The following is a 16337-nucleotide window of genomic DNA, read 5'->3' on the forward strand; positions in this document are numbered from 1 at the left end:
CGGGGCCACAACCTCCCTATCCACCCTGCTCTGTTCGTGACAGGGGAAGGCGCCCCAACCCCCTGATCAGACCTGCTCTGTGCCTGATAGGGGGGAGCTCCCCAGCCCCCTGATCGCCCTGCGGCTCTGTGTGTGACAGGGTGTGGCGCCCCAACCCCCTGATCGGCCCTGCTCTGTGTGTGACAGGGTGCGGCGCTCCAACCCACCCCCCCTCCCATGGGCCCTGCTCTGTGTGTGACGGGGTAGAGCCATAACCTCCCCATCGGCCCTGCCTTGAGTGTGACAGGGGACGGTGCCCCAACCCCCCAATTGGCCCTACCCTGAGTGTGACTGAGGGTGGCATCAAAACCTCCCGATCGCCCTGCTCTGTGCATGACAGGGCGGCCCCCAACTCCCCAATCGTCCCTGCTCTGAGCCCGACCAGGGGCTGCACCTAGGGATTGGGCCTGCCCTCTGCCACCCGGGAGCAGGCCTAAGCCAGCAGGTCGTTATCTCCCGAGGGGTCCCAGACTGCAAGAGTGCACAGGCCGGGCTGAGGGACCTCCCTCCCCACCGAGTGCACAAATTTTTGTGCACTGGGCCTCTAGTATAATAATAAAAGGCAGTCCCTAAACTCCATGAGTTTAAAATCTAGTAAGGAAGATAAGAAAAACAAGAACTAAAGAAGTTAAGCATGCAATTAAGAAAACAAATATCACTGCAAGAAGCCCCAGAGCGAAAAGAACTGCTCCACCTAGTCTATGAGCAGAAGAAATACAGACTTTGTAGAAAAGGTAAGATGTGAGGGAGTCACATTTGAAGGTACCAAATGAAGGCAGTGATCTGAGTCTGGAGGTACATGGTGTATTAAGAAGGCAGAAGGGAAAAAGCTGGGCAGGTAGAATTAGACCAGATCATAGTGCACTCTGCATGCCAGACGAAGATAAAACTGTATTCTGAGGAAACTAAGGAGTTACTGGTGATTTCTGAGTACAGAAACAACAAAGTTTTGAGTGTCATGTTCTGGGAATACTAACCTGACAATGATGTAGACAAAATTTAACTTTCAAGAGGATACAAAAGGTTAACTGTTTTTATTACAAAAGCAATACCTGATTAGGATAAATGCCAACCACCCCCTCCTGCCCATCAATTGTATCCCTTCAGATGCTTGAAAAAGGACTTCTTTACTTTCAACCCCAGCATTCTTTCTCCAGGTAAGAAGGCAGCTGGGGGAGCACTATGCCCCTATCCAACCCTTACTGGATAAGAAATAAAAAGCTATTGTAACAAACATTTTCCTTCCAAACTGTAAGTCATGCTATTGCCAATCTTATTATATTAATTAAAACTCACCTTCATTCTCTTTCTTTTTTCTTTCTGTCGTCTTCTAAAACTGTCCTAAAAGTATAAAATCCACATATTCTGTCAAATAATTACACAAAAATGTAAGAGTTAAACATTACCAGGAATGATTTGAGAGACAATTAAAGTTTTTAAAGGAAGACCCCAGAAACCTAGGTACATAATTAAACTAGGTAATAGACTATATGTTTTAAGTGCTGCTTATCAGAACTTTAGATGGGTAGAGAGCATTCTATATTTAGGTACAATTTAATTTTCCTCTTAATTTTTTTCAGATGGTTTTTATATCATTCCAGGAAAGAATGAAAGACTCATGACAAAAACTACTGGCTCTACCCTGGAGCGAACAGGCTACCAATGTGGAGAAGATACAAATAGAAAAACAAAGAATTCTTAAGCTGTAGTTGAAGTCAGTTCATAATCAAGATGCCAGTTTAAAAATATTGAGAAGACAATTTAATAGCGAACCTCTGTTACCTAAAAAGGGCTTGACAATTTCTAACTCTGTAACATATATGACACAGTGGGTAAAGAGAGAAGTGGGCTCTATGCAAACACCACCCACACCTCCGGACTCTAAAAAGTCAATTTAATTAAAGGAAGGACATTCAGATGTTCACACTGCTTATTCTGGGCCAATTTTAACTCATAGGAAAGGGTCCAGACTGCATCATCAAGTTTTCAAAATGTAGCTGTGATTTCAACTGCATAGGGTTTGGGGTTGATGTTGCTTGCTCATCAGTTGCTCAGACCATTTTTCAATTGCTCAGACAAAATGCCTAGGACTCAATCTTGATAGCTTTTTCTCACACCTAGCATTTAACCCATTAGCCAATCCCATTGGTTCTATCTTCAAAATATGCAGAATCCAACTAGCTCTTGTCACCTCCACTACAACTATACTAGCTCCCTTGGACCTGACTTCCTGCTTCTATCTTTGCCTCCATACAATGAGTCTCAATATTACAGCTAGTGGCCCTTTGATAATCTTGTCACTTTTATACTCAAACCCCTCCAGAGTGAAAGCTAAAGTCCGTATAATGACCTGTAGGGTCCTGCCAGATCTGGCCTGCCATCATCTTTCCGATCTCTTCTCTGCTCCTGCCACACTGGCTCCTTGCAGTTTTGTGAACATCTGGGTATGCTTCTGCCGAGCCTTTCCACTGGCTATTCCCTCCATCTGAAATGCTCTTCCTGCAAATGTCTGCATGGTTTACTCCCTCCCATCCTTCAGGTCTTTTTTTTTTTTTTTAAATATATTTTATTGATTTTTTACAGAGAGGAAGGGAGAGAGATAGAGAGTTAGAAACATCGATGAGAGAGAAACATCGATCAGCTGCCTCCTGCACATCTCCCACTGGGGATGTGCCCGCAACCCAGGTACATGCCCTTGACCGGAATCGAACCTGGGACCTTTCAGTCCGCAGGCCGACGCTCTATCCGCTGAGCCAAACCGGTTTTGGCTTCAGGTCTTTATTCAAAGTCATCTGTGGGCATGGCACCCCCTAACCACCTTTTCTAGAATTGCAAGCTACCTATCACCACCTTCCCAGCTATTTCCTCACCTGCTTTAATTTTCTTCATGGCAGTTATCCCTAACACATTACACAATTTACTTAAGCTTTTGTGCTTATCATTCATCTCCCCCAGAAGAATGTCAGCACTGCAGGGTTAGAAATTTTTGTGTTTTTTTGTTTTGTTTTGTTTGTTGTATCAGTTAACACTCGAATACTATCAGGCACATGGTAACACTTAATAAATATTTGATGAATAAACAGAATATTTCTAAGGTTAAAAGGTTAAAGGGCAAACCTCAAAGCTCATAAAACAAAAAGCATCACATTTACCTAATTGCTCAATTTAAATAATAAATATTGATGCATGCCTCTTCTACTATCTGTTCTGCTAGTCAGTTAAATACCTATTTCTAAGAGTGGTAGTCACACCTATGCACAATAGGTCCACCTGGGTGCTATCAACTCCTTTGGAAATCTGTCAAAAGTGGACACACTTTCCAAAAAAATACATAGCACCATATACTTTTAAATGGAATTTCTGAGAGTTCATAAATTCCGCGCCCCCCCCCCCATGCCCAACCATACTGATGGATATCATATGATGTCAATGACACCAAAAAGACCCAAAGTTTTAAAATGTCCTTTTTGTCAGGCTGCTGAAAACCATTATTAACTAAATCTGAAGCACTCTGGTATCTATCAAATCCCATATAACCTGCCCTAATGCTAAATATCACCAATATTTAACAGTGTAAAGTCTGCTAAAGCCACATAAAAAGACTGTTGTAACATGAGGCTTTTACACCAAGCAGTACACACCACATATAGTTTTTTCTTAAAACATAAATGGCAGTAGGTCAAGTGGAGCCACTATAATTGTTGAAGACTTATTTAACAATGGCTGTCCTGGTAGACATTTGATATCCCGGTAGACATTTGGTATCCCAGACAAAGTTAGTTCTGTTATTTGAATTTTACATATGAAAATTTCTTGCCATCACAGAAGATTACCAAATACCAAAAGCTTTGGATTGCTTACAATCCACTCACTCTTTTACTTAAAATGGTACTCCAAATTCTAAAATAAGAGATCACTAGCTACAGTATACAAAATTGAAGAAAATATGAAATCTTGTCAGATACAACGACATGTTGTAATGTTAGGAGATCATGAAGCAATATAGCAATATTATGTTGCTATTTGCTTAAAATAGCCATATGACTTTTTATAAAATCAGTTTCCAAAAGGATTTCCTTCACTCTTATCTGCTACTATTATCTGCTCATTTTACCCACTGCTTGCCTCTCTTGCCCCTCCCCCACAACCCACTCAGCCTCCAAGCTGCTGCCCCTCTTCCACACTCACTCCCCAGGGCCTCTGAACCCCTGGCTGCAGACTAGGGGCCTGTGCATATCTGTCTCCTCTCTTCAGGTATTTCCTCCTATCTCTCTAGAACTGGCTCCTCTTTCTCCTTATATGCCCACATGTCTCGAGGTTTCTGTTGGAGGCACTTTCACTCCATACAAGCTCCCAGGGATTTCAAGTTCACACTCATGACTTGAAGTACCTCCTAGTCGCTAATGGTTCTCAAATCTCCTTTAAAAAAAACTTCTACTCTGAGCTTTACACATATCAATCAAATTGCTTTCTGGGCTTTTCTCCTTTCAGGTGTCCTGAATGCTTGAGGTATCACTCAAACTCAGTATCTCCAAAATGAAATTTGACTTCTACCTTGTCACCACCCTAACCTGCTCTACCCTCAGTACTTACTATGTCAGTAAATGGCACCAGCAAACTCAACTGTCCAGGTCAAAACCCCAAACTTCTCACCTAAGCCCTCCACACTATCAGATGTAATCAATTCCTAAGAGCTTTGTTTCCCACTTTTAAAAAAATCTTTATTGTTGAAAGTATTACATATGTGCCCTTATTTCCCCCACTGACCTCTTCTAGCCTGCCTCCACACACTTGGCCCCAGGCCTGCACCACCCTATGGTCTGTGTCAATGGGTTATGCATACAAGTTCTTTGGTTGATCTCTTCCCACCCATCTACCCACCCTCCCCACCTTATTTCTCTCTTTTAAGTTTAAATTTCTTACTCAAAGCTGCAACCCTCTGCCTTGGCTGATGCAATCCAAATCACACCCCCTACATTCTACTACCAGAGTACAAAGTTCCTAGCTCTTAACCTGTCTTCCAGAGCATAAATATTTCCTATAAACATGGCAGCTCAATCCCAGCATTCTTGTAGCCTTAGAACCCTCATTTAATATCCTACTGATTAGACAGGTGTTTAGATTTATATCTTAAGAATATGAAGAGAAAAAAAATTACAATGCAACTCACAGTGTACAATATATATAATTCCACAAAGCAAGCATCAAAACCTTTATAAAATAATGAAAGCACTACCACTCATGATTACAGTGATGTTCTATACACTATAATGATATAACAATGCACTCAAAGAGGTTAAAGTACAATCACAGGATCATCACAGCCTATTAGAGACAGGAGCAATTTAGCTACTGCAATAGAAACACTTTACCTCATCATCCTTTCTCTTTTTAAAAATGCTATCCTCAACTTCACCAACTGCTAACATGATCATCTGTACTCTTTGCAGATTGACATAACCACTTTCTGTTAGGTAACCCTGTAAGTAATAAAATACATGTAAAATGACCTTCTTATAAAAGCAAATACTTCTGTTTTAAAATTATTCAAGAGTAAACTTACCCCAGTTTTGTGTACCACATTTTTGTATATGTTGACCAAACGATCAATTGCACCTTCCCTGCCACCAGGAAACAAATATTATACATTAGGACTAGTATGCACTGTAAAGGCAAGGAGGCTAAAGCAAGTCTTAAAACCCACAAAAACACACATACCTAATTTCTAACGATGGCAGATGAGGAAGAAAGTCATTTCCCACAAAGAAGCACATGAAGACCCAGTCATCAATGCTCCTCTCAACATCAAATGTGAATGGAAGGCTGGCCATGGTGAGCTCTCTTTCCAAATACTACAACCAAAAAGGAACATTGGCATTAAAGCTATTAAAGGCACACTTCTCTTAGAGTACCAATTCCAATGATTATGACTACATACCTCACGAAGAACATTAAGACGAAGGAAGATAAACTCTCCCTCTGCGCAAGGAAGACTATCTGCAAGTTCATCGTGCTACAAGAAAGGGATCAAGGATTAAACATGTCCACTCTAAACTCTGTAAATTTTCAATCAAATAAATATGGCTTTTTAAAAAGCAGATCCCCATTTTAATACTCTATTTTTTAAAATAAAAAAAGAATTCACCATAACATCCTAAATAATAAAAGCGTAAAATGCAAATCAACCGAATGGTGAAATGACCAGTCGCTATGATGTGCACTGACCACCAGGGGGCAGACGCTCAATGCAGGAGCTGCCCCCAGTGGTCAGTGCACTCCCACAAGGGAAGCACCGCTCAGCCAGAAGCCGGGCTCATGGCTGGCGAGCCCAATGGCAGTGGTGGGAGCCTCTCCCGCCTCCGCTGCAGGCAGGCGATAAGGAGAGGTCCCGGACTGTGAGAGCCCCAGACTGCAAGAGGGATGTCTGCCTGCTAGCTAAGCCAGCTGGGGTTCCTGGACTACGAGAGGGCGCTGGCCGGGCTGAGGGACCCTCCCCGCCACCCCTGTGCATGAATCTTGTGCACCGGGCCTCTAGTTTTGAAAATAAAAATTACCCATGATCCCAGTCACACTTACACCAAGGAGTAGCAAATGATTTTTTTGAAGGGGGACAGTAAATACTTTAGCTTATAGGGGTCATATATGGTCTCTTTCCCATATTGTTTTATGTTATTTTTTTTGTTTTTTGCAACCCGTTAAATGTATAAAAATCACTCTTAGCTCATAGGCCAAATCTGCAATCAATTTAGGGCTGTAGTTTGCCAACTCCTTACCCACACACAACCAATATTAGCATTTTGATGTAAAGTCCTCTAGATCTTTCTCTGTAAACATATAGTATATTTCTTACCTACCTTTCTTCACTCAGCATCTTTTTTTTTTTAAGTATATTTTTATTGATTTCATAGAGGAAGGAAGAGGGGGAGAGAGAGAGAAACATCGATGAGAGAGAATCATTGATTGGCTGCCGCCTGCACGCCCCACACTGGGGACTGAGCCTGCAACCCAGGCATGTGCCCTTGACCGGAATCAAACCTGGAACCCTTCAGTCTGCAGGCCGATGCTCTATCCACTGAGCCAAACTGGATAGGGCTCAGCATATCTTTTTAAAAGCTTCCATATATTAAAACAAAAACCCCTTTAGAAGGGACTGGATATAATCAAATAACCCAAAACATGTAGAAACTAGGAGTAACTTTAATATCTAAAACAAAAAGTTTAATATATTTGACTTGTAGTTCCTTTTAAGAAGCATAACCACTGAAAAAATAACTCTTACAAATAAACCATGTGTAATATGCATTACCTATAAGATCTAAGTCTCATGTAGATATGTTAGAAAAAGTGGAAATAATATAAGAGTATGTACATGCTCTTAAATGTTTATTTACTTAAAAACTTAAAATCTGATCATATAATTAGGTGGAGAAAAAGCATTTGACAAAACCCAGCATTCATTTATGATAAAAATTCTCAGCAAAGTGAGAATAGTGGGAACATATTTCAACATAATAAAGGCCACATATGATATACCCAAAGCCAACATCACACTCAACAGGAAAAAACTAAAGCCATTTCCCATACGATCAAGTTGTCCACTTCCACCACTTTTATTCAACATGAGAGGCCATATGCACAAAATTCGTGCAAGGCTGCCTCAGCCCTCACAGCCCTGGCTTCCTCTGGAAGGTTGTCTGGAAGGACGTCCGAACAGTCGTTCTGTTGTTCAGCCATTTGGCCAATTTGCATATTACACTTTAATTATTATAGATAGGTATTGGAAGTGCTGGACACAGTAACCAAAACAAAAAAAAAGTCATCCAAACTGAAACAAGAAAACTGTCATTACTTATAAATGACATGACATAGAGAGAACACTAAAAATTCCACCAAAAAATTCCTCTTAAATAAATTCAATAAAATAGGATACAAAATTATTCAGAAATAATTGCATTTCTATCTATATATCTATATTAGAGGCCTGGTGCATGAATTCATGCATGGGTGGGGTCCCTTGGCCTGGCCAGCAATTGGGGCTGATTTGGGGGATCAGCCAGCCAGGGGAGGGACTGCAGGAGGTTGGCCAGCCTGGGGGAGGGACCACGGGAGGTTGGCCTGCCAGCTGGCGGGGTGTGGGGGGAGAAACCACAGGAGGTTGGCCGGGCGCGGGAGGTTGGCTGTGGGAGTTCACTGACCACTAGGGGGCAGCTCCTGTGTTGAGCGTCTGCCCCCTGGTGGTCAGTGAGCTCCCAAAGCGGGAATTCCACTCAGCTGACCAATAGGTGCCAGACGCTGGGCTCATGGTAGGCAAGCGCAGCTGTGGTGGCACAAGCCTCTCCCATGGACACTCCTCCTGCGCGCCCCTCCCTCCTCTGGCATCAGGACCAGCATTGGGATTGATTGGACGCAAGCCGGCGGCCGCTTCTCCATCAGGGGCGCACCAGTATCGTCCTAGGACAGGCACACGGAGACCACAGCAGAGCGGCAGTGAGCCTACCAAGCAGTGGCGGCAGCAGGTACAGCAGGGCCAGGATGAGGGGGTGTAGGACTGCCGGTTTCGGCCGATCCCCGCAGGCCAGACTGAGGGACCCCACCGGTGCATGAATCTGTGCACTGGGCCTCTAGTATACCAACAATGAACTATCAGAAACAGAATTTGAGAAAACAATCCCATCCACAGTTGCATCAAAAGAAAATTAAATACCAAAGAATATATTTAACCAAGGAGGTAAAAGATCTATACTCAGAAAATTACAAGACATTAATGAAAGGGATTGAAGAAAATAAAAATAAATGGAAACATATGCTGTATTCATGAATAGGTAGAATTAACATTGTTAAAATGTCCATACTACAAAAAGCATCTACAGATTTAACACAATCCATATAGAAATACCAACAGCATTTTTCACAGAACTAGAATAATCCTAAATTTAACACTGAACCACAAAAAAAACCCCCAAAAAAACAACAACAAAAAAAGACAACACAAAAAACACACAAATAGCCACAACAATCTTGGGAAAGAAGAACAAAGTTGGAGATAACATGCTACCTGATATCAAATTACACTAGAAGGCTACAGCAATCAAAACAACACTGTGCTGGCATAAAAAGACACGTAGATCAATGGAACAGAACAGAGTCCAGAAAAAGCTAAAGGAATCACCACCAAACCAGTATTACATGAGATGTTAAAGGATCTTCTTTATGAAGAAAAAAAAGATAAATAATATGAACAATAAAATGGCAGTAAGTACATAGCAATCAACAATTGAACCTAAAAAAACAAATAAACAAGCAGAACAGAAACAGACTCACAGATTCAGACAATGTTTTGACATTGCCAGACTGAGGGCGGGGGTGGGGGGAGGAGAAGGATGAGTGAAAAAGGTGGAGGGATTAAGAAGTTCAAATTGGTTGTTACAGAATAGTCATGAGGCTGTAAAATACAGCATAGGGAATATAGTCAATAATGTTCTAATAACTATGCATGGTCTCAGATGGGTATGAGATTTATCAGGATTAACACTTAGTAAGTTATATGATGTCTAAATCATTGGGTGTACCTCTGAAACTAATACAATAGTGTATGTCACCTGTAATTAAAAAATGAAAAAGTATTTAAAAAATAAAATAAAATAAAATAAAATAAATGGGCAAAGGACATGAATAGACACTTCTCAAAAGAGGACACAGCCGAAACCGGTTTGGCTCAGTGGCTAGAGCGTCGGCCTGCGGACTGAAAGGTCCCAGGTTCGATTCCGGTCAAGGGCATGTACCTGGGTTGCGGGCACATCCCCGGTGGGGGATGTGCAGGAGGCGGCTGATCGATGTCTCTCTCTCATCGATGTTTCTGACTCTCTATCTCTCTCCCTTCCTCTCTGTAAAAAATCAATAAAATATATTTAAAAAAATAAAGAGGACATAGAGATAACCAACAGACATATGAAATGATGTTAAATGTCACCAGAGTAATACAAATTAAAACCACAATGAGATTATCATCTCACACCTATCAGGATAGCTATCATCAATAAATCAACTAAGAACAAAAAAGAAATATTGGCCAGGACGTGGAGAAAGGGGAACTTTCATGCAAAGTTTGCTGAATTGCAAATTGATGCACCTACCATGGAAAGTACTTATAGTAAGGTGGCTCCTCAAAAAAATGAAAATAGCACTACTGCCTGGCCAATGTGGCTCAGTGACTGAGCACTGACCCATGAACCCAGAGGTCCCCAGTTTGATTCCCGGTCAGGGCACATGCCCGGGTTGCAGGCTCAATCCCCAGGGGAGGGGGGCGGGAGTAATGCAGGAAGTAGCTGATCGATGTTTCTATTTCCCTATCCTTCTCTCTTCCTCTCTCTCTAAAATCAATAAAACACACACACACACATATATATATTTTTAAATATATTTTTATTGACTTTTTTTTTTACAGAGAGGAAGGGAGAGGGATACAGAGTTATAAACATCGATGAGAAACATGGGTCAGCCGCCTCCTGCATGCCCCCTACTGGGGATCGAGCCTGCAACCAAGGTACATGCCCTCAACCAGAATCAAACCTGGGACCTTTCAGTTCACGGCCCAACGTTCTATCCACTGAACCAAACCAATCAGGGCTATATATATATATATTTTAAAGTAGAACTACCTTATGGCCCAGCAATTCCACTTCTGGGTATTTAGCTGAAGAAATCCAAAACACTAATTCAAAAAAATACATGCACCAGTGTTCACTGCAGTATTATTTATAACTAGAGGCCCAGTGAACGAATTCATGCATCACTGGGGTCCCTTGGCCTGGCCTGCGGGATTAGGCTGAAACTAGCTCTCTGACATCCCCCAAGGGGTCCTGGATTGCAACAGGGCGCAGGCCAGGCCAAGGGACCCCACAGGTGAATGATTGGGGCCAGGGAGGGACTGCGGGAGGGCTTCAGGGTGTGTCCGGCCCATCTCACTCAGTCCCCATCGGCTGGACCCCAGCAGCAAGCTAACCTACCAGTCGGAGATCTGTTCCCTGGTGGTCAGTGCACATCATAGCAAGCAGTTGAGCGGCCTTAGCATACTACGCTTTGATTGGTTTAACAGCTAAATGGCCAACCAGACATTTAGCATATTAGGCTTTTACTATATAGGATAGCCAAAATGTGGAAGCAACCAAGTGCCATTAATAGATAATTCAATAAAGTGCTACACATATGCAATACTTGGCCATAAAAAAAGAATAAAATCTTACCATTTTCAACAACATGGATGAACCTAGAGCAGTGGTTCTCAACCTTCTGGCCCTTTAAATACAGTTCCTCATGTTGTGACCCAACCATAAAATTATTTTCATTGCTACTTCATAACTGTAATGTTGCTATTGTTATGAATCGTAATGTAAATATCTGATATGCAGGATGGTCTTAGGTGACCCCTGTGAAAGGGTCGTTCGACCGCCAAAGAGTTCGCGACCCACAGGTTGAGAACCGCTGACCTAGAGGGTATTATGCTAGTGAAATGAATTAGACAGAGAAAGACAAATACCATATGATTTCACTTATATGTGGGATCTAAAGAACAAAAGAAATAAACATAGATACAGAGGACAAACTGAGGGTTGCCAGATGAAAGGGGGTTAGGGGGCTGAGTGAAAAGATCTAGGGATTAAGAAATACAAACTGGTAGTTAGAAAATAGGGGATGGAAAGTACAGAATAGGGTATACAGTCAATTATACCGTAATAACTATGTATGGTGCCAAGTGGGTAGTAGAATTATCTGGAGGATCAATTCATGAGTTATATAATTGCCTAACCACTATGCTGTACACCTGAAACTAAGATAAATATTGAATGTCAACTGTAATTAAAAAGTATAAAAAAAGATGTAAAAATATTTTTTAAATTCATTTTTATTGCTGAAAGTATTACAGATGCCCCCTTTTCCTCCCCCAATGACCCACACTGCCCCCCACCCCTCTGCCCAGGCCTTCCCCACACTATTGTCTGCACCCATATGCTTATATGCATATAATTCTTTGGTTAATCTCTCTCCCCCCAAACCCGCACACCTGCCTTCCCTGAGATTCATCAGTCTGTTCCACGCTTCTATGTCTCAAGAACTATTTAAATAAAGATCTTTAAAAGATACATCTCTGTGAGGGGTAACAGAGTAGTAGGTAAAAAACTAATCAATCATAATCTCTATCCATCTTAAAAATGAGGCAACCTAAGTATATTTATTCTCATTGAATTGTACACTTAAATTGGTTAACATTTTATATTTTATTACAATAAAAAATATGTATATTTTATTGAATAAAATTTAAAAATGAGGCAACTATCACTTCAAATTCTTACCTTTCCCTTCTTTTCTCTTGGCAAACCTTCACAGTCCTTGACCTCGTGTCCAAACTGATTACAAAGACCACAGGGTTTGGGTTTGTTTGGTTTGAATTCTTCTCTAATAATGGTAAAGTTGGGTTCGTGTGTAGCAAGGCCGAGCATGATGAGATCAGCTATCAATAACAACAACAAACTGAACAGTGAGCACTTTGAGAAGATCCTTACCATAATGAAAGGCACAAGACATCATCAAAAAAGTAAAGCCCAAAGCAAAGCAAAGCCCAAAGGGGCACACAAATAAATGGCAAAGCCAAAAAGCCTAACACTTCCTAGCAGTCCTGAGCCAACAAGATGTCCTCCAGATATACGTGGGCCTAGAATTCAGAATACCACTCACAGTCAACACTTGAAAATTTTCCACTTTAAAGTTATGTGCAGCAATATTAAAGGTTTTGATGTAAAATATAAACATAGGTAAATTAATTACAGATTAAACAGCTCAAAACTAATTCCACTCCCTCTCAAACATAAAATAAGCAAGGCATTTTAGAATTTCTAGGCACCAATGAGTAATCAACTATTATACACCAACCTATCAAGTTGCTTTGGTTTAATCCAAGAGAATCAAATCCCAAAAAGGAAACTTACCATCTGCTCCACATAGGCAATGATGAGTGTTTGGGTCATGGTTAGGCTGGGCTAAAGAGGGGAAAACATATATTTATATAAATACATTTTATACCAGAGAAATGTCGTATTTTACAAAATGCTTTTCATATAATGACTTATCTTTCTAATAAAACATATAACAAAATATTTATAAATCAGTTTTACCTCTTTGTCTTCTAATGTAATCCATGATTTTATGTTCTCCTTCACCAGGAGCACTAGCATCTGATAAAATAACCTATAAAAAAAGTTAACACTTTCAGTTCATCCCTAATTTTCTAGAACAAAAATTAACCAAATTGAGTATCTTAAAAATAAATGGAAATAACTCATAAGATAGCATATTAATTGGAAATTTTTCTTAATAAAATGTGTGTCTGTGTGTGTGTAAACCATCCAAACTATTTCATTGATCAACTTATTACATGAAATAGCAAAAATGAAAATTTTGGGTCAAACTCAGTCATTAGAAAATCTGATCAGTTCTTAAGTTTTTACTACTCTCACCACTATCCAAAGACATAGCTCTGAGCCATGTAAGTCCAGGAAGTAATCAATAAAAGATATCTATTAAATACAATTTGCCATATCTAATTAATAGGGGGTAGGGGACTTGTAAATCTGAAATTTCATAAAAACTCATTTATATTTTACTTAAATATGTAAAAGAACAGAGACATCATTATTATTATTATTTCTTTTTTTTTTATTTCTTGGTTAATCCTCACTTGAGGATATTTTTCCATTGATCTTTTAAAGAGAGTGGAAGAGAGAAGGAAAGAGAAAGAAACATCGATGTGAGAGAAACGCATCGTTTGGTTGCCTCTTGCACCCACCTCGACCAGGACCTGGGCAGGGGAAGCCTGCAACCAAGGTACATGCCATTGACTGAAATCGAACCCGGGACCCTTTGGTCTGCAGGCCAACACTCTATATACTGAGCCAAACTGGCTAGGGCGACCACAGACATTATTTAAAGGCAGAGCCCACAACTTTAATCCTTGATGTAATTGTATTCTTTATTTTTAATTGATTTTTAAAAATAGGAAGGGAAAGAGGGAGAGAGAGGGAAAGAGCAAGAGAGAGTGAGAGAATGAGAGAAACATTGATGTGAGAGAAACATGGATTGGTTGCTTCCCACATGCACCTAGATTGGGGATCAAACCTGCAACCTGGGCATGTGCCCTGAGCAGGAATCAAATTGGCAACTTTTCGGTGCATGGGATAGGTCTCAACTAACTGAGCCACAATGGCGAGGCCATAATTTGATTTTAATTCAAGAAATTTTCATTTAAAAATTACTTTCATGTATACACACACACACACACACACACACACATTTTTAAAATCATAAATCCCATTTTATGGCTTCATAGTGATAAGAAAAGGACAAAACTGACATTTAGAGAAAATTCAACTTTTTAAAACTGGGCCATGAAAGGCATCCCATTTCCAATAACCCTGAAAACTTCTTTCCTCGGACAGTCAACTAGCATTTGTTGGGGGTGGGAGGACAAATAACATCAATCATACCAAAGTACAGCCTCAAATGATCACCCTAATCTTTCTAAAGAACCAAAATATGAAACTTACTGTCAAATTTTTCCACCCAGGGTCATTATTTAAACGATCAGCTATGTAATAGCGAAGACATTTAGCAAGATTGTCCATGAATTCAGTTCCCTAAAATGATAGAAGAAAATAAATTAACTGATCACTTAAGAGTCAGCAATAGCTAGCAAAGTATGCGATTACTTACTGGTGTAATACAGTTGCTATCAAATCTTTCTTTTATTTCCTCTGGAGGAAGAAAGCCACCTAAAGAAAAAGAGGCAATATTTTGTTCTCCCCATAAAAAGTGAGGTAAATTACTCAATATTAAGCCAGAACAACAATAGCAAAAAGTTCAAGAACAAAAGAAAGAGAAGTATTGTCACCTGAGGAACAATTTTTCCCTTTGGGGAGGAAAATAAGATTCCTCCCTGAAATTTAAATTAAGCTTAAAATGACTGTCAAACAATATACAGTAAACAAAAGATACTATGTTGTTATATAAAAATATTAAAATGCTGACGTTCTTTCTAATGACCTCTATAACAGCTCTCTCTCTCACATACTCTCACACATGGGGTTTGGAGTTTTAATTCTGATATATTCTCTAAATAAAGGTGCCTTAGTAAAACAAATTAAAATGCTGATTCTATCACAGCTTTATATAAGAAATAAAATTGTAGCCAAACCGGTTTGGCTCAGTGGATGGAGCATCGGCTTGCGGACTGAAAGGTCCCAGGTTTGATTCCGGTCAAGGGCATGTACCTGGGTTGCGGGCACCTCCCCAGTAGGAGATGTGCAGGAGGCAGCTGACCGATGTTTCTCTCTCATCGATGTTTCTAACTCTCTATCTCTCTCCCTTCCTCTCTGTAAAAAATCAATAAAATATATTTAAAAAAAAAAAAAGAAATAAAATTGTCAACTAGACATTAAAAAAATCCCATTTTTCCTCTATATCACTGATTAGCTTCTTCATAATATCTTCAAGAAAGGAGACATGTCTAAAATCAAAGACAATCTGTTGCAAATACAAACAAGTTTTAGAGTATTAATTAAAAGCTGCAGCCAAATAAATATATACCTGTATATTTCCAGCAAATCAAAATAACGTAAAAATTTATCATAGCTACAGGCCTGAGCTGACTACACTACGATATTTATTTTTTTAACTGCCAAGAACACTCTCTCCAGCCAATAAATTATGGCTTTCCTGGTCTAGCATACTGCCTTATGTAACAAAATAACAAACAAATGATCCTGCTACAACACTTCCCATCTCATACACAGGTGCCTTGGGAGAGAACCAGTCCCAGTGGACATCAGCACTCCTGATCTTCTTGCTCTCTGAGACTTAGTCAACTCCTACCTATATTCCCATCAGGAATGTCAAGTCTTTGGGGGACTACAAAGATGACTGTCCTCCATTCTACTCGCCCCTCAAATGGGAAAACCCTGGGTACCTCATTGCCTCAGCATCTGGTATCAATCTAAATTCAAAGTGTTTCTCCCAGGCTTCCTCATACAGACCTCTGAGTTCTTAAGGGAAGCAATAAGCAGGCCACCAAGACTGATGAGGAAAATATTTCCAGAAATGTAGCTTTCTAACAATCCCCAGAGGAAAAAGAAACACTCTTAATTTATTTCTATTTTACAGATGTATAAAAGTTAGCTGAAGCCTGGCCAATGCGGCTCAGTTGGTTGAATGTCGTTCCATGCACCAGAGGTCGCCAGTCCGATTCCTAG

The 16337-nt window shown here is 40.4% G+C and overlaps 1 protein-coding gene across 1 annotated transcript in view; it reads right to left on the minus strand.

Moving 5' to 3' along the window:
* Positions 1-16337, minus strand: part of XRN2 (5'-3' exoribonuclease 2) — a 91032-nt gene that overhangs the window by 49138 nt on the left and 25557 nt on the right. Inside the window, exons 5-14 of the mRNA XM_081097205.1 lie at positions 14803-14861; positions 14637-14726; positions 13209-13281; positions 13023-13073; positions 12390-12547; positions 5978-6052; positions 5758-5891; positions 5603-5660; positions 5412-5519; positions 1336-1380 (exon numbers count right to left, since the gene is read on the minus strand). Coding sequence (XP_080953331.1) covers positions 1336-1380; positions 5412-5519; positions 5603-5660; positions 5758-5891; positions 5978-6052; positions 12390-12547; positions 13023-13073; positions 13209-13281; positions 14637-14726; positions 14803-14861 — 851 coding nt within the window. The remainder of the gene's footprint in view (positions 1-1335; positions 1381-5411; positions 5520-5602; positions 5661-5757; positions 5892-5977; positions 6053-12389; positions 12548-13022; positions 13074-13208; positions 13282-14636; positions 14727-14802; positions 14862-16337) is intronic.

Source organism: Myotis nattereri (genome assembly GCF_964212035.1).
Source record: "Myotis nattereri genome assembly, chromosome: 8".
Classification (NCBI taxonomy): Eukaryota; Metazoa; Chordata; class Mammalia; order Chiroptera; family Vespertilionidae; genus Myotis; species Myotis nattereri.